This window comes from Cupressus sempervirens, chromosome 8 (assembly GCF_028749045.1).
Source record: "Cupressus sempervirens isolate cs-2001-9-10 chromosome 8, ASM2874904v1, whole genome shotgun sequence".
NCBI lineage: Eukaryota > Viridiplantae > Streptophyta > Pinopsida > Cupressales > Cupressaceae > Cupressus > Cupressus sempervirens.
In genome coordinates this window covers 546,371,345-546,389,932 of record NC_143125.1, presented here as the reverse complement: position 1 = coordinate 546,389,932, position 18,588 = coordinate 546,371,345, and the positions used below count along the sequence as shown (strand labels likewise).

Genomic DNA, 18,588 nt, shown 5'->3' with positions numbered 1-18,588 from the left:
TTGAGACATTGAAGAATTTTTTTGCATAGTTACCCTAGAAAGGATATTAACCTATAAAGAAACACACAAGTAAAGGGAGAAAATAGATCCCCACAAAAAAGAGATACAAAAGGTGAACCTTTCCCCTTGGTTAAGAGAAACAAGTAAAATGGCCTATTGGGCTTATCTCAAATGAATTATGTATCACAATAGAGAGGATCACAATATGACTTAGTAATGCTAAGAATACTCATGAAGGAGAAATAAAATGTCCTTTGTATAAGAAGTTTACCTTATTCAACATTATCATAAATGTATAAGCGAAAATCATCATAATTACAAAGTAAATATGTATCATTATAATCGAAATGGCATGAAAATTGATTATATAATCTTTGGAAAAGGGTTGAAATATTACTTTAGGGTCATTTATAAAATGGCTATATACTATCTTGGTTCAATCTTAATGAGAATTGATGGGGGATATATATTGGGTTGGTAAAATAAGATGAAGGGAGGGTCATGGTGAAGTGAATGTAAGAGAAAGACTGTGAAGGGGGAAAAAAACTAACCATGTTTGTGTGTTTCTTGTCAAATATCAATGAGAATGTTCATGCCATGTTCATTAATACTGAGTCCCAAACATTTGTACCCTTGTTGAGTTATAAGATTATAACTCATCGTATAAGTACTTTGAAAGGTAGATGGAGAAAGTGATTTATCTTGGGATGAATGAGAAAATGTAGTATACAAAGGAATAGGAGGAAATACATTTTCTTTGGGAGGATTACGCTTTTTCATTGTGGATGTTGGAGGGAAGGTTCATTTAACAAATTTATGACATCCGAATCATGAACCATGGTTTGAAGATGTAAAGAGTTTTGAGGATGATAAGAGAATTGATCTTGAGCATTAAGTATAGGATTAAGATGATTAACATTATATTTAGTAACAACATCTTGTATATGATCTAAGATATGAATAAAGGAACCAAACAAAATGCTAATAATATGCATAGATGCCTCATTCAAAAACCTTATATTAGTGAATCTCATTATACCACATGCAAAAACACCATGTAAAGACATGAACATCATGAAATGAAATAAACTCTTGCATACCTCATAAGTGTGACGAAGAGAAGTAATAAGAAAGGTGACCATATAAATTATTATACACCAAACCATTTTAGAAAGCTCCATGTTGATAAACACAAAATTAAATCTCCAAAATGTGTATATGTCAATGCTCAAAGAGTGCACTATGAAGAAGATATAACTAACAAATTGAAAGAGTGTAAGAAAATCTAACACCATAAAAAGAATAAAATTCTATGAGTCAAGTTCACCAAAATTTAATTCACAAAATTAGATCCGTCATTACAAATATAGGAGGAATACCAAGATCCCTTGAGAAGAGAAACGCGATTGGCACAATTAGGAAGTGCTCACTGCTCATACATGATTTCTTTAGGAGTAAGGAATGACTTGGGTTTTGTCCCTCCTTTCCATAAGAGAATGAAACATAATGCTATGAAATCTAATCTATGAAAGAAATATATATGAAACTGATTATGCAATCAAATTCATGAGAGGAAACAATATGAAATGATAAAGGGGGAAATATGCTTACCAAAATATAAACTTATGAATGATTTGTCAAACTAAGCCAGAAACTAAAACAATCAGAGATTTCTACTATACTATCCTAAATCTAAAAATCCAAAAAAAATGGAGGTCTCAAAAAATGGACAACTTCTTAGGCCACAAACAACTTGGGGTCAAGGTGAAGGTCAACCTTGACCTACTTTGCATAGAAATTGGAAACCCAAAAGCCTTGTGAGAAGTTAAAACCCTAGATCCACAAATTTGATTTATGCTCATATAAATCTACACCTAAACATAATAGAGAGGGATTTTTTGTTGACGGAGAGGGGCTTGGATAGGTTAAGCCCTGATTAAGGAATCAATCTTAAATTTAAGTAAAAATGATAAAATAATGCTAGCATGTTGTAGAAGCAAATATAACAATGAAGAATACCATAACAATTTTGATGTCATTATGTAAATGATATGTGATCAAGTATATTAATGTAACAACCTTGACTCAACACAAAAATAAAATGAACTCATGTAAGAAAAAACTTCATGTATGCATATGCTTGAAATGTGCATCAATGATGTATTGAAGAACTTGAATGCATGAAGATGGATCTCCTTTTTGATGCAAAAACCTAGGCAAGAGATGACCCTGTTGGAAATATTCAAGATATGATAGGTTACTGAGAGGGGAGGGGTGAATCAGTAACTTCAAAACTTTAAAAAAATTCAACACTTTAATCATATATACTATTCACCATTCATTCATCTAATCTACTGCATATATGAGAGATCAAACATCCATAACACATGTACACAGTGATTTGGTAACCCAGAAACCTTCCAAATAGAAAGTAAAATTGGGGTGGGGATGATACCCACAAAACTTCAATACTGCAATATAAAGTTGGCCTGTTAAGGCTTACATTGACCACTTCTGGTGATCTGCCCTGTTAGGAGCACAAAGGACTGCTAGGTCCATCTTGTTAGAGGATTTACAAACATACACTGAAGTATGCACTCTGTTAGGAGATTTATACAAAGACTGTTAAGTCTACCTTGTTAAAGGATTTACAAAATTGATTCACCTGTTAGGATGAAACATTGGATCTACTTAAAAACTTGATTTCTGATTAGATCCTTGAAGTATAGATCACCTCTTGTGACTGATGAATCTTTACTACTCCTTGTAGACCTTGCTAAATATTCTGTTCTGTTGTTGATTCACATTTATTCTTCTCAAAGCATTACATGTCCATTACTTGATACTCTCATGTATACATTGTAAATGATATAATACACTACATATATATCATTCCAATAATTATAATTGCAAGGTCGGCTAAAACACAAGTGAACAAAACATTATTGAGTCGGCCCAATTGTAAATAACTTGGGTTCACTGAACTGACTCAGTGACCTTCTGATACTCGGTGTCCATTGCATTACTCGGGATCGTCATGCACTCGGTAGAAGTGAAGGCTTGGTCCATACTAATCACTCGATGTAGTTCTCAACTCGGTAACCACTGGTTACTCGGTAAGAACTGAATCCTTGGTTTACCTTGATCTCACTTGGTAGACACTACACTTTCATCACTCGGTAAACATTACACTTCCATCACTCGGTAAACATTACACTTTCATTACTTGGTAAACATTAGACTTTCATCACTCGGTAAACATTGCAACTTCCAATGCTTGGTTTACACTGGATTCCCATGACACAGTTTGACTGCTCGGTAGATACTGAGATGCTTGGTGTAAACTACGAAGCTCGGTGAGTGTAGGAAATTGAGTGCTGAGCTCGGTAGCTATACTGATATAGATAAGTGTTGTCACTAATGGCAATAATAATTTAATGCCAATAGACCCCACCCCTTATTATAATAAAAAAAATATTACAAAATCTTCCTATTAGAAGACATAATTTTTTGTTTTTGGATTCCCTCCACGACTTCCTACATTCTCTCAAACTAAAAAAGAGTTAACTTCGATGAAACCATAGGAAGAAAACATTAGTTTCCATGTTATGCCTTGAAATGCCTTTTTCTAGTAAGTGCATGGCTTGTGATAGTTCTTGGTTTTTGTTCATTGCCTCAATGCATACCACTTCTCCTATAAATTTAACTTGAACATTTATTCAAGCTGTGCAAAGAAGTGACAATTGTTTTTTGATATGAATCATGTAATATTCTTTTTACAACATTAATTATCCATTCAAGATTTCTGATGACCCTTACTGCACAGCTAGAATCATTAAGAATTTATTTGAGATGATTTGATACTTATTCAATGTTGTAATTAGAGAAAAAAATAGCCATAAAAACAACCATAAAAATATCAGTATGAAGCCAACTAGTGTATCATCTCACATGGTTACAAACTTAAAGTAGTCCTTCCTCATTTTGACAATTTTTGTTTACTATGTAATGAAGTCCTATCCATATCTCAACATCATATGAGATGGTGCTTTGATTAAGATTGATTAAATCCTTTTATAGAAATTTTGTTGTAGAGATAGCCTCATAGAGAGCATGCTTTATTGAGTAGACCGTAAACTCCTTTAACAAAATTTATATAATTTTTATCCACATTTAAAATTTACAACAAGGAGCATGATTAGAAGCGATAACATTTATTACCAGAAGTAAGTCACCTTAGATATCAACTTGGTATAAGTTGTGTTCTCTTAATTTATTAATTATTCTTGCAATACATATAATATTGTGCCAAGCATTGTCTCATATGGTATTTTAATTTCCTTATCCCAAACTAGCTATCATTCTTGTTCTAAATAATATAGTTGGCTCTCAAGATTCTAGGATTTTTCCTTGATAATCAATTCAATATTAATTCATCCTTTTAGATGGGGGTAGTTATCAACTTACCTTTACTTTCTCATCCTTGATTCTCAAAAAATCTTCTTTGAATCTAATGAGGTAGGGCCAAGATAAATCATCTAGTCATCCTAGATCAAGTAAAGTTTTCGTTTCTTGTGGTTAACCACCATATTTTGGTGCTTGCATATGCCAACTTCTATTTTGATTAGTATTAAATCCCCAGGAATTTTTGTACCATTAAATATTGTGGTGTTTTTCTCTTTCCATAGGTACCATAAATTCATGGCTAGAATGACACAACAACTCTTGATTTGACAACTCACAAAAAAATACTCTACATTAAATATGGTAACTTCCCCTAACATTTTAGTAACACTTGAAATTTTTTCCATCATTTATGTGCAAGTTCACATTGGACAAAGAGGTGATACATGATCTCTTTACTAGCATGAAAAAATGGGAATTGGAAAGGGCCAAAAAAACCCCAACTTTGTGAGTCAATAACCAATTAGTGTAAATTTGTGTAATATGGTCCAATGCAATTGATAGTTCTATTAATAAGCACAAGACACATCTTGTGTCTATGTATTTCTCATAGGTTGAGGGTATTGACTATTATGAGACCTTAGCATTTGTAACCAAGATGAACTTAGTTTGCCTTGTCTTATCCAGGTTGCTAATTCACATAGATGGTCAATATATCAAATGGATGTGAAGAGTGCCTTCTTACATGGTGATCTTTGTGAGGATATCTATATGGACTAACCTACAGATTTTGTGTAGGACACTTCATTTGTTTTTAAAATTTGAAATTCATTTTACATTCTCAAACAACCCCCTGGGCTTGGTATCAAAAGATGGATAATTTATTTTCTTGTATATTGTCATTCGTATCATATAATTTTCACTTATCATCATAAAGATGATACTATGACACTTGTATTTTATATGTACTATGTTCTACTCACATGCAACTCATTATCCATGCTTCAATCTCTTTAATTTTGATGGAGCAATGTGATATAACATAGATAGGTCTTATGCACTATTTTCTTGGTCTTTTTATTCATTAGTCTATTAAGGGGGTCTTCATATACTAACAACAATATGCCATTGGTAGACTTTATCAATTTGGGATGGTTGATCATATCCCATGTCCCACACCACTTTAATCAAGTGTACATTGAATTCTACTTGCACATCCTCCAATGTTAATATTGTTTTGTATCAGATGTTGGTTGTGAGCCTTTTGCTTAACATTAATTTTATAGTTTTCCTTATTTCATGATTTTAAAATGGTCCTCACAATAGTCAATGGTAGACAAAAAAGTAGTTTTTGAGATGTTTTAAGGGTACCATGTAATTTTCCATTCAATACACATTAGGACCTATAATAATAATGAGTTTTACATATTTAGGCTAGGTTGTGATATTGCTTCATGCAAGTCCACTTCATGATTTTTCCTATGTATGGGATTAGGTCCTACAACTTGGGCTTGTAAGAAGCAAACAATTGTATTTCTTCTACTGAGGTAGAGTATAGATCCACATTCAACAACTCAACTATGATGACATTTTTTCCTTAGAGTATTTCACTAGATTTCTCTAGGTCATAGAATCTTCACTAAACCTTTGGCATCTCCTCACTTTTTTGAGTTGAGAGATATGTTAGGGGTGAAGGAAGTTGTTCATGGAGAACCTTGATATCTCCTTCATTGTCTATACATATTTGAATTTCTTTGTCCCATTGGGTTCTCTTTGTTACTCCACTTTATAGAGTCTTATATTATACATGGGTATCTTATTAAGCTTGTATTTGGGACCCACCTTTTACCATTTACTTGTTAAATCCCCAAGTATAACTCTAGGGAGAGTGTTAAAGTATAGGGTTTACTCAATCCACACCTAGGCCTAAGTTACGCTTGCCATTATAATTAGTTTCAATAGAAATGAAAACTTCTTGTTACTAAAATAAAGATCTTTTATTGATTTTATTTTGGTCTCTATGCATTTTTATTCATTTAAATGTATAGATGACATGTTAAAAAGCAAAAAAATTAAAAAATTCTTGTCATATAATGACAATAAATTACAAACAAGGTGACTTAATTATGATATATTGAAAAAAAAAGGGAAAATGAGAAATTATCTTACCACACTATTAAAATCTAAATAATATTTGACTTTATAAATGAGAGATATTTGTAAAATATGGAAGTTGTCTTTTTTCTATACTCTTTAAAAAATTGCAAGAGAGATTATTGTAGGCTCTTGGTACAAAATTAAATCGATGGTGCTTTTGGATCTTATGTAATTTACAAATCATATTAAAGGCTCTATTAAAAATTTTCATTTAAATGTTATCAAATTAATTAATGAGATTTTGACAATCAAATAGTTTGATAGATTTTATTTCAATTTTTAGTTCAAAGTTCTTATAAGGATAATAATCTAAAGATATATGATTGTTATAATATTTTTGAATTTTAATTTTAAACCTGTGTTATCAATTTTTATTCATTAAACAAGCTTAAAGTTGCATGAACATTTTAAAAAGTCATTGTACATAGTACTATGTTTACTATAGACATAAAAAATTCTACACTTAAAATCTCCACATGCATCATTTTACACCATTGTTTAATTTATGACCACCAAAAACTGATTTAAATTAAACTTTACTAAATCTTAGAAATTCAATCTCTTTGAACATATTTTATTTATTTTTCTCCCAAAATATAAATATATTGATTTTTAATATACATTCAAATATAACACAAATGTAAATAAGTTTTAAATTGACTACCAAATACATAATAATAATAATAATAATAAGACCATTCCATGCCTAGTCTAGGGTACTAATGTTTTTGGTTGTGGTCACCAATTAAATTTTATGAGCAAAGTCTACATATTGCTAAAGTTTACAATAGTTTATTTTTAAATGAATTTTTAAACATTAATTCTTTATTTGTGTTTGGCTAATCTCTATTTTTGTAGGGGTAATATTCAATTTTCTCCAACAAAAATTCAAATATTTTTCTAACAGTAATTAATGAATGCATTAATTACAACTTTATCTTTTCAACATTTGTCAAAAGTGGATTAATTTTAAAAAAGATAATCATTTTATCATCCATCTCACAAATAAATATCTAATCAATATTAATTATCAACATTAATTCCAAATCAATTGCACTTGTCACCAATTTATATTTTTAAATTTATTTTTTCTTTCAATTGATTTTTTTCTTTTTAATATTTTAAAAGTTTATAATAAATTAATCAATACAAAACTTAAGATATGCAATATAACATATTAATGATTAATAATTTATTTTTATTTATAAAATGATTATTATATCATATCACATGTAATATATAAATAAATGATTTTATTGTATATAATATAAATATGATTTGTAATGATATTTTAAAAGCATTGAATAATTTAATAATATTTTTTAATACAATAAGAGAATATAAAGAAGATCAAATATTTAAAATTGATTAATTGTGATTTTTAATGTATTTTACAAATAAAATCTCCATATTTTTTGAAGGTAATTTTTATATTTTATTAAGTAGAAGTAAAGATTTACAATTTTTAAGAAATTCATGCATGCCAAAGATCTGAACATCTTGACACTAAGCCACTGAAACTATTCAGCGACACCCATTATACATTTGACAAAATGGTCATTAGCACCGAAGAACCTCCATCTATTTTATCTACTTTCTAACCATCACATAAAGCAGGGCTGTTGTTATATTACAGAATTTAATCCAACGGAGAACTTGGCACAATCATCACCTCAGGTGTGAGATGGAAGAAGCCCAAAGAAACTGGGGGCAGAGAATTTGCATATTTTACAGTCTGGAGCCGTTGGAACGGGATGCTATTTTTTCAATTCGAAAATTATCAGTGCGGTTCTTCTTCTTCTTCGATCCCTTAGACTGCTCTGGTCCTACAAAGCAATCATTCATTCATTCACACAACTCCTGGGCCTGAATGTTGCTCGATAGGTGTTGTTAAGTTTGAAATTGATTTCAAAACCTTTTTTTCTTTTTCGCGAAATGAAGTTTTGCAGTCTGGAATATAAACTAGTAAAGAAGAAAGATCGTTAGTCCCTGGGTACGAAGGACGTTCAAATGGGGTTATTGCCTGAACTTGCGTAAAGCATTAGCACGACTTAAATAACTTGTCCAGTGATTCAGTTCGATAAGAATTGAAGTCGACCTACCTTCTGATTCACCACTCAGTCACACTCTCTTATTTGCTAAAGAAACTGTCTAGCTCACTTATATTCCCCGGGAAGTCAAAGGTTGCTGGACGGCCTCACCATGTCTTGGTTTAGCCCATGTTTTTTTTGCACATTTGGCTTAGCCTAGGTTTTGTAAGAAAAGCTCGAAATGAAATATATTCTGCTCTCTACTGCCACAGTTTTATAAGTTTAATTCAATGTAAAACAAAAATTTACATTACAGTGAGTAGGGCAGATAGTACCCTGTATTCAACTGGGTAAGGGCAGATATGGAACGCTTCATTTCTTCACGGATGGCATACTCAACTCTTCTCGGCACTTCAACCCATCTCTACAGACGCATTTCTCGTGTTGGGGGTAATCCGAGCGTAATTCCAGAGTTACAGAAGTGGTTGGGAGAAGGCAGACGGATCAGGAAAGTCGACCTGCAGCTCATCATCAAAGAACTCCGAAAGTATGGCCGGCATGCTCATGCACTTCAGGTCAGCAAGGACTAAATTAATGAATTAATGTCACATCCACTCAATTCCTAAATAGTAAATACAATAGTTTAATATGCTATAATTTTGCTCGCATTGGAATTAGTTCCTTCACAGTTTAAGTTATAAACATGCTCGCAATGTGAAAATACACCCCTATATATTTGTTGCTGCCAAGAGCATCGGCCATTCCCATAAGTTACAACGTTGTATATATTTGCCTCCTCTCTGGAACTTTATCATGAGGTTGGAATCAGGGACATAAAATTTAAAGAATTTGTTAGCGGGAATAATAGATTCCTTTGTGGTTTTCCCAAGATAAACAGAGGATGCATTATCTGTTATTTGGGTGTACCATAGAGAAAGCATTGGGATTTAAAAGTAGCTTTAGAACACAATCCTTTGCCTTTACCTCCTCTTGCCAGAAAGGATGTTTACCGTATATATATTTGCATTGAGACTTCCACTTGGCCCGGACTTTACAGCACCATAATAGGCTCGGACTCTGACTCGGCAAGAGATCACCTGTAGATCTGTTCATGATTAGGGGAATTGGACAAACAATAATAGATCAAACTCCTCCCAAATTCAACAAAAGCTGCCTTAAAATATACTACATGCTCTAATGCAGGTTTTCCTCTTCTTGGAGGTGGAAAATGATAGTTGAGATATTAAAAGGGAATCGGTCTGTTTTGCATCTTTTTGGTTTTTTTTTTGGTTTATCATTATTTTTTTGTTTGAGTTCTTTTGAGAATTTAAGTGACTTGCAGAATTTTCAAAAGGATGCGTGAGTGTTTTCCTGACTTTGTAGTCTTGTTTGTGGCAGCTTGGCTTGAGAATGACTGTTTTTCCCGAATTACTGTCACACACAAATTGGCTCTAAACCCACAAAGTTTTGAGCCGAAGGCTTATGTGTGACAAGGCCTTGTTTCAACCACAAAACAGTAAACCATATTATGTCGATGGTCACTTTCTTGAGCAGAAGGAGTATGTGTGACAATGCCTTGTATCAACCACAAAACAGTAAACCATATTATGTCGATGCTCACTTTCTAGGCTCTTTATGTTTATATCATTTGAAATGAGAGATTTTTCAAATGATAACACCAACTCATTAACATTTGTAGCTGAACTTAATGTAGACAAGCCTAGGGATAAGCTCAAACGAGCAGCCAATTCAAACTCACATTGAATCTACCAAGACATAATCCATGAGACAATATGCAGGCTCATAACAATAAACCGAATTCATACTTCATTCAATTGAAAGCAAGATTTCATGCATAAAACTCAGATTTATTCCTCTGCAAAAATATTACAATCCATGATCTTTCATGGTTTCACACACACTTTTATATCTGTACTCTTCCTCTCTCTTTATTTACACTCTTTCTCTGGCTTAGACAGCAGGAAACTCTTCCATTTTATGCTCTCAATGCTTGCCTTCTGCTGCCTAATTTTAGTCACCCATTAACAAAATTGGCTTACAGAACCTTTAGTTAAAAAAAGGAGTCTTCATTTTGGCTAAGTCTTTACATTGTTGGGCTTTTGGGATTCAGGCATTTATTGGGATTTCGGGAAATAGGTACTCCTGGGTTCTTTGGGTTTTACCTCGGAATCAGTCCCTCTCTTCCAGAAGTTCCAGTTCTATGTATTTCCCCCAAGTTGTATCATTTGTTGTGAATATTCTTTAGCCTTGTTGGAATCTGATAAATAAAGGGGCGTTAGGGCTTAAAGTTTTCTCCAATTCCTTGTTCGAAAAATGGCAAACGAGGTGCTATATCAGCTGGTTCCTGAATAAGGTAAGTGAAGTTCTTGGGTTCAAAAAAAAGGCTCTTGCGAAGGAAGGTTCCTGTATATGAGAAGCTGCTAAAGGAAGGCCACCAGAAGTCAAAGGAATATTGTAGCATGAATCAGCCAAAGTTGTAGCAAGGAGGTAACAAATGTTGTGGTTGTATTTTTGTTGAAGTTTGTACATTTTTAGACTAAAATGGTAACATAGGGACTGTTATTCTTCCACAATCTAGGAATTCCTATCAATGCATGGATATGCCATATTAGAGGTTTATTTTTATCATTAGGAAATATGTAATAAAGGAGTGTTACCGGACAAACATGTATGTAGAATGTGCAGAGGAACATGACAGAAGGGAGATATCATGTAGTGTGGTTGTATTTTCATTGAAGTTTGCACTTTTTTCAAACTAAAGATGGTGCCATATTGTCAGTGTGTTTCTTCTGCAATCTAGTAATTCTAATCAATGCAGGGAGGTGCCATATTGGAGGTATATTTTTATCACAGCAGGTGTTACTAGGCAACCATGCATGTAGAATTTGAAAGCACAAATTTGGAGCACATGAATTCTTTGGTAAAATGTCTTATAGAATGCATTGGTTGTGGATTGGGAATAGACAAAAAAAAACGAGGAAGATAGAAGTATGTTGCAAGAAATCATAAGGTGTTTAAAATTCTTGCAAGTTATTTGTTGGTTCTGCAACAATGTGATAAAAAGTAGCCTAGCCTACATTGTGGTGCATATAACAAAAACTCAGCAATAATACATACACAAGGAGAAGGCAAGAACAATGCATATGAATTATTTGACAAAATGCCTCTTATGATTGTAGGATATTACAAGAGGGTGATTTTTGGGTCCAAAACATTTCATGGGAAAACAAGTTTCACTCTGAGGCGAATTTTATATTATGAGAGGATTATTTTACTACAGGGTAATATTATTTACAGAAAATCTTTGGGAATTTCTTTTACGCTAGAGTATGAAAGAATGAGGAGCTCAAAATCAATTTTAGCATATGCTACATGCCATGTGCAGTTGCGTGTGAAGGATTCTAATTGGTGCTACTGTCAGATTTATGTCTAATCTGGATCATCTTTCAGAGCATTATGTTGGTTGGTCTGATGTTGTTGTTGGAGCTTTAGGGTCATTCTAGGTCAAATTTTTAAACTAGGTGCATAAACAATTCTGGGAGAAGTATTAATGGAGTTGAATCTTTGTATTTGTCAGCATATTTATTCTTTGAGGAGTCCATGTTAACACCAATTAGTAGTTATATGATTATGTTTGTCTCCATGTTTCTATTTGACATTTCAGTGAATTTGGCAAATGTTTGCATGCACACTTGTTGTATCTCAAGCTAGTTTGCATTCAATTACTGTTGTAAATCTTTCTACTATGAACATCTTAATAGGAATTCTTTCTAGTTAGTACGTGGGATGTTTGAAAAGGGTATCAATCTTGTTCTCTAACATCACCCAGCAAAAAGACAATTTTTCTTTGTAAGTTTGTAAACACTTGTTGGCTTGGGTTGACCCAACAATTCACAGAAAATACGTAATCGGATAAAGGTGCATCTAATAGAGATACAATAATTTTGAAAGAGATAACTGGCAATTACTCTTATCCTAGGTGCATGTTGCAGGTACATTTCCCATAGTCATCGTGCCAAATTTGTGTTTCATGTTTAGGACTGCATGAAAGTGTTCAGGTTGATCACACAAATTCTTTTGCCATCAAAAAATTCATGATGATATGAAATACCTTTCAGATTGCCACATGCTAATGAATTTAATGTATAAAGTGCAATATAACGCAATGTACTTAGTAGAAAACTTGGGCAAAAGAAGAAAAATGACTAAAAGAAGTCTGTATTTTATTTTCAGAAGCAAATGTGCTGGTTTACAATGCTTTTATGGTCATGATTTCACATATACATACATTTATTTTGATAGGGGACTATGAAAAGTCTTTACTTTCAATAAATAATATAGGATGAAATATAGGAAGATGAAGAGTTGTTTTTTCATTTTGAAATTATGAGGTCTTATCACAAAAAAAGAATGAATTTACTTCAACTAGCTTATTTGATCAAAATCATGTGAATTTGAACACAATACTCCCATGAATTGTCAACACTTCATAGGAATCCTTTCCCATAGCATTACATAACTTATGTTAAACTCCCAAAATTTCTAGAAATCTGTCTATGAGCTCTCGTTGCCCCAACACTCTTTGGAGTCCCTGCTACTTACGTTTTCACTCTCTGTACAGATGGAACTCCAAAGTTTTGCAACACATTGATTACAACCCATGGAAAAAAGGAATTGAATTCTCGCAAGCAAAACCAAAATATGGTGCATTTACATCCCAAAATACTCATGCCAACCTTTTTACAAAGTCATGAAATCAAATTAAATTTCCTGTTAATTGAGAAATTGGCCTAGAGGAATGGCAGATTTTCATTGAGGCTTGCAAGTTTGCAACCACATGAGAGTTTCAAACTTTTCTTTGTAGTTAATGCTTAATAGTACTTAAAGAAGTGTGTGTAAAGTCTGAAAGTCTGGAAGGAATAGATCAGTGGGGTTCTGGAGTAAAGATGCAACAATTACAAGTACAAAGCTACAGAAGAGGTCTGGATTTCTGGTGCATGGGAGCAATATGGACTTTTGGGTCTTGTTTGCATGTTTACTGTGATTATGAAAATGTATAGAAAATCCAGAACTCCAGCACAAGAAAGTCTAGATTTTTGGTTAGTATGAATGAGGTGGACTTTTGAGGCAGAGGTGCAAGGTGGTAATGCCGTTACATTATTACAAGGAGAGCTAAAAATTCAGGCCTTTCTATTGATGCAGACTTTTGAGGTTTGACTTTTGATATGTAGCAATTACAAAATTACAACAAAAGCCCAAATTTCCAATTGAGTTAAGCATGTGAACTCTTGAGTTTTCTTTATAGGATTTCAAAAAAAGTCTGATTTTCTGACTGGCATACATCTTTCTGGGGTTCTGGGGCTTCCGTGCAAACAGGTAAGAACTACACCCATGCAGTGTGTGACTTTGGCCTTGGTTAACTTGCAAGGTTTCAGATTGAGTATAATACAGCTTAATTATAATGCAACACAAAAAGTTTGACATTCCCATTAGAAAAAAGGCCTTGTGTTTTCATAGTTTGGGTATAAGATTGTGAAGATTGTGAAAATTACAGTGTCATGAAACCTTGAAACACTCTGCCCAGGCAAAGTTGCTTTGGTGTAGACTTTTCCATTTTTCTCAAGACCCACCTAATCCTTTCTCAAGGCCCTCTAGATACCTGAACTTTTTGGCTTGACAACTGTGTATCACAAATTGTCCAAATTGAAGACATGAACTATTTGGACTTGACGTTGAAAATCTTCAATTACGATGTAGAGTAAAAATGGATGTCCTACCCACATAACAATGCATTCATTCTCTTCTGAATGAAATCTAGGCAAGTTTAAACAAAAGGTCCTTGATTCTGTAAGAACAGGGTTGTTGTGGAGTCTACGGGAGTTAGGATTAAGTTTCACACATCTTAATCTTGCAATTACTTTCACTTCTTGTGTTGAAACTGTTCAAATGCTTTTCAATCTAGTAATGGTGAACAATCAGGATGCTGCTTGTTTTGTATGTTATTCAATCCATCCATTTCTTCCTTCTTATGTTATCTGTTCATATGTAAAACACAACCTTCTTCCACCTAGAGTTTCTTGCCCCCTTGCTTCAGATCGAGCAAGTTTGGCTTTGTTGTTATGGATGCAATTCATTACATGCCAGTTAATGGGGAAGTCAGATATAACTGTCACAATATTGTTTGAATGATTTACTTACTTAGGGACTATATTTGGGCCACACACATTGAAGTTGAATAGTTTCAACACCCTGTCACCCTGTTACCATTCCATTATGCTATCGACATGGTTTTATAGCTTGGAAATTTAAACTTTTGACCTCAGCACTTCAGCAATGACGAACAGTCAGCATGCTGGTCCTTATGTTGTCGTTCACTCTATCCATACCATCCTCCATACATTCTCTGTTCATATATAAAACACATCTGTCTTCCACCTGGAAATTTTTGTCCACTTTCTTCAGGTTGGGCAAGTTGGTTTGCTGATGTGGGTTCAATTCGTTACATGCCAATCACTGGGGAAAGGTCTTTGGGAGGCATGATAATGTTAGCATGGTGTGCTTCTCATTTGGTAGATACTGGGTCCTGCACATCCAGGGTCAATGGGTCCAACATCCTATCATCACTATTACCAATTTACCATTCCGTGTACCCTAGCTTGGAAATTTAAAAGTTTTACCTCAACACTAAAGACACTTTAAAAAACTATTGTTTTCTTTTAATTGTCTCCTCATTATGGCGCCTGCAAAACTATGTGGAATGATGTCTACAGAAACTATGACTGCTTTAGAATGATTTTCTACAGAAATTATGTATTTTCTGTGACTGACTCTCTGTAGCAACTATGTAATCTCTTGCAGAATGACTTTCTGCTGTAACTTTGTGTATCTCTGTGGAACTATGTTCTGCAGCAACTGTGACTGCCGTGGAATAACCTTTTTAGCAACTGTGTATTTTTTTGCAATGACCTTATTTGCTGCAAAGCACCTTCTGTAGCAATGCATGACTGCTAGGAACAGCTTGAAGCTTCGGTCTTTGTTACCTATGTAGTCTATCGTTGTCTGGACTCTGAATTGAGTCTTTATCCTTCTTGTAAATCACCAAATTTTATTCACTCTGCCCAATAAGTAGCCATTTAAACTTTTTTACTTGTCCTTTCTTGCCCATGTCAAGCTCATAATTTACATTTTATTTCCATTTCATGAAGCAAACATGGGACACAGGAATCCTAGGTAACTTTGTGGAATTTGATTGCCTTATTTTCTATCACCTGGATCGTCACATATTCTCTTTCATCATTGTGATGCACAAGATCAATGATTTGTTCTTCCCATGTTGGTATGGTGTGTGTCTACTTTTTTAGTCGTTCTGTTTTGCATGTCTAATATAGTCGTGGTTTCCTAGCTTTAGGTGTGGATTGGATGTAGATCATCCAATGTCCTCAGTTCTCTGTAAGGATAATTTTCAAGTCATAAATAATTTCAAGTTTCCAGTGCTTGAGATGTTTTTTGGCTTTCTCATGGGTTTACTAGCTATCTGCACCACTTCTCTGAAAATGGTAATAATTTGAGTTGTGTTCCATATTAAAGTTATGGAGAAATATTGGATTTTGAATTCTGGCATATTATAATATTTATGTGGTCCCTAGTTCATTACAAGAACAATTCTAAGGCTTAAGTAATTTTAAGTTCAGAACACTTAAAAGTTATTTTATGGCCTTCTCATAATTTTACTAGCTATCTACATCACTGCTGTAAAGATGGCAATAATTCGAGGTTATATTTCATATTAAAACTATGGAGGAATATTGTCTTGAATTCTGGCATGTTATGACATTTATGGTTGACCATGCTTAGGCTTTATTTGATGAATGATGTATAGAATTATTTTTTAAGATTCTATTTTTCTACCTCAGATAATGTTCCCTGACCTGTGAATTTTCTTTTTGAAAAGATCTCCGAGTGGATGGCAGGCCGTAGTGAATTTACAAAGGGTTTGTCTGATCATGCTATTCGACTGGACTTGATAGCTAAAGTTCGTGGTGTAGCCAGTGCTGAAAGTTATTTTCACAGTCTTCCTGAGAAAGTAAAGGTTGAACCCACTTATGGTGCACTACTGAACTCTTATGTTAAGGCAAACTTAACTGAAAAAGCAGAGGCACTAATGGAAAAGATAGAGGAGTTGGGCTATGCTAGAACATCACTTTTCTATAATCAGTTATTGACTCTTTACAAAGAAATAGGTAAATTTGAGAAGGTACCCTCAGTCCTCGAACAAATGAAGAGAAAAAACATCTCACAAGATAAGTTCACTTATAATATTCGGATGAGCATTTGTGGTGCTATGTCTGACATTGATGGAATGGAGAAAGTTTTGCTAGAAATGAAATACAATACTATGGTTAGTACAGATTGGACTACATATGGAAACCTGGCAAATATTTATATCAAAGCTGGACTTTCTGATAAGGCACAGGCCGTGTTGCAGGGGATGGAAATGAAGACAAATCAACATGATCGAGAGTTTTTCAACTATCTCATTACTCTATATGCAGGTGTTGGTAATAAAGATGGAGTAAATAGGATGTGGCAGTCATTAAAGTTAGCCTTCCCTAAACCGACAAACATGAGCTTTATATGCATGCTAGATTCTTTGGTGAAGCTTGATGATCTTGGGGGAGCTGAGAAACTTATTGAAGAATGGGAATGTTCTGTTGTTGATTATGATTTCAGACTTCCTAATATACTTCTCAAAGCTTATGTCAAGAATGGGATGGTAAAAAAGGCCGAGTCGTTTGTTGAGCTTGCTTTAGAGAAGCAAAGAAAACCCATTTGTAATACATGGGAAATACTTGCAGAGGGATATCTAAAGACCATGCAACTTGACAAGGCCACACATGCTATGGATAAAGCCCTGTCAATTATGAAACAAGGTGAGTGGAAGCCAAAACCTGCAAATGTACAAGCCCTTCTAAGGCATTTCCAAGAGTGTAGTGATACGGGACATGAAGAGCAGTATCTCAAACTCCTCAGGTATACAAATTTTGCAAATAAAGAGTCTTGTGATACACAATGAAGTTTTTGAGCATGATTCCCTAGTTGAACATTTGACAATTGGCTAGTCTGAATGGAAAAAAATTAGAAGCATCCTGGGACAAGTTAGTGAATCTTAAGATGTTTGAGGAAGTGATGGCTACTCAGATTGTCTTGCAGCCTTTGACATAATGTCTTGACAGGGGCTGTAACATTGTGGAGGTGGTTGCTGAGGCTCCGAATTCTTCATATTTAAGCTTTAAGAAAGTAATTTGCAAGAAAAATTACGACAGAGTATCATCCTTTTCTATTTGATGTTTCAAATAGGCGCCGGTTTTGGAAGGTTTTGCTTCAAATTTCAATATGTTCCTTGAATTTCATTTCAGAGTTTCACCAGAATATCTTCCTTGCCAACTGATGTTTTAAAATTTAAATAGTTTTTTTTTACAGAAGGCTTTGCCACACATTTCAATATGTTTCGTAAATTTCATTGTTAGGTAAAATCTTGTCTGATATTACTTTATATTTGAGTTCCATTCCATGCATCCACATTCCTGTGGAGCATGTATCATGGATGCTATTCCAATCCTATGATTGTAGGCTCTTGTTCACAAGGGATAAGTGCCTTTTTGTATATCGTATGATTCATTATTGAATTTTTATGAGTAAATTATCTTCTTGTGGATCATCTGTCTGACTCGGTTTGTGGTATATGCATTTCATCCTCTCATAACCTAAGGATTGCACTTTATTGCTTGTCTATAAGGTCTGAAGTAAAACATTCATAATTAGTCAATAGTTTTTGCCTTCAGAGTCAGACATTAGATTCTAAACTAGACATTTTAGAAATATATTGAACATTTGGAAGCAAAGCTCAATGAAAAGCAAATTACTATCGACAGTTTTCTGTTGTTGGACAGAGCAATTTCATAATACGACCTTGGCA

General features: G+C 33.8%; 1 protein-coding gene across 2 annotated transcripts; it reads left to right on the top strand.

Moving 5' to 3' along the window:
* The first annotated feature begins 8,089 nt into the window (after window positions 1-8,089).
* On the top strand, window positions 8,090-18,330 carry LOC149543614 (large ribosomal subunit protein mL101 (rPPR4)-like). 2 transcript variants are annotated; one of them, XM_089798399.1, is made up of 2 exons: window positions 8,090-9,166; window positions 16,564-18,330. In XM_089798399.1, exons 1-2 carry the CDS (start codon window positions 8,954-8,956, stop codon window positions 17,683-17,685), a joined length of 1,335 nt encoding a protein of 444 aa, XP_089654525.1. In that variant the 5' UTR covers window positions 8,090-8,953; the 3' UTR covers window positions 17,686-18,330. The 2 variants fall into 2 exon arrangements, with proteins under 2 accessions (XP_089654525.1, XP_089654526.1); XM_089798400.1 differs by lacking the exon at window positions 8,090-9,166 and adding an exon at window positions 9,485-11,099.
* The last annotated feature ends 258 nt before the right edge of the window (window positions 18,331-18,588 follow it).

Bases quoted from the DNA above. Each gene is read 5' to 3' on its own strand.
- LOC149543614 (XM_089798399.1), top strand. From the start codon at position 8,954: ATGGAACGCTTCATTTCTTCACGGATGGCATACTCAACTCTTCTCGGC. The intron at 9,167-16,563 runs GTCAGCAAGGAC...CTTTTTGAAAAG, and splicing joins GGCATGCTCATGCACTTCAG to ATCTCCGAGTGGATGGCAGG.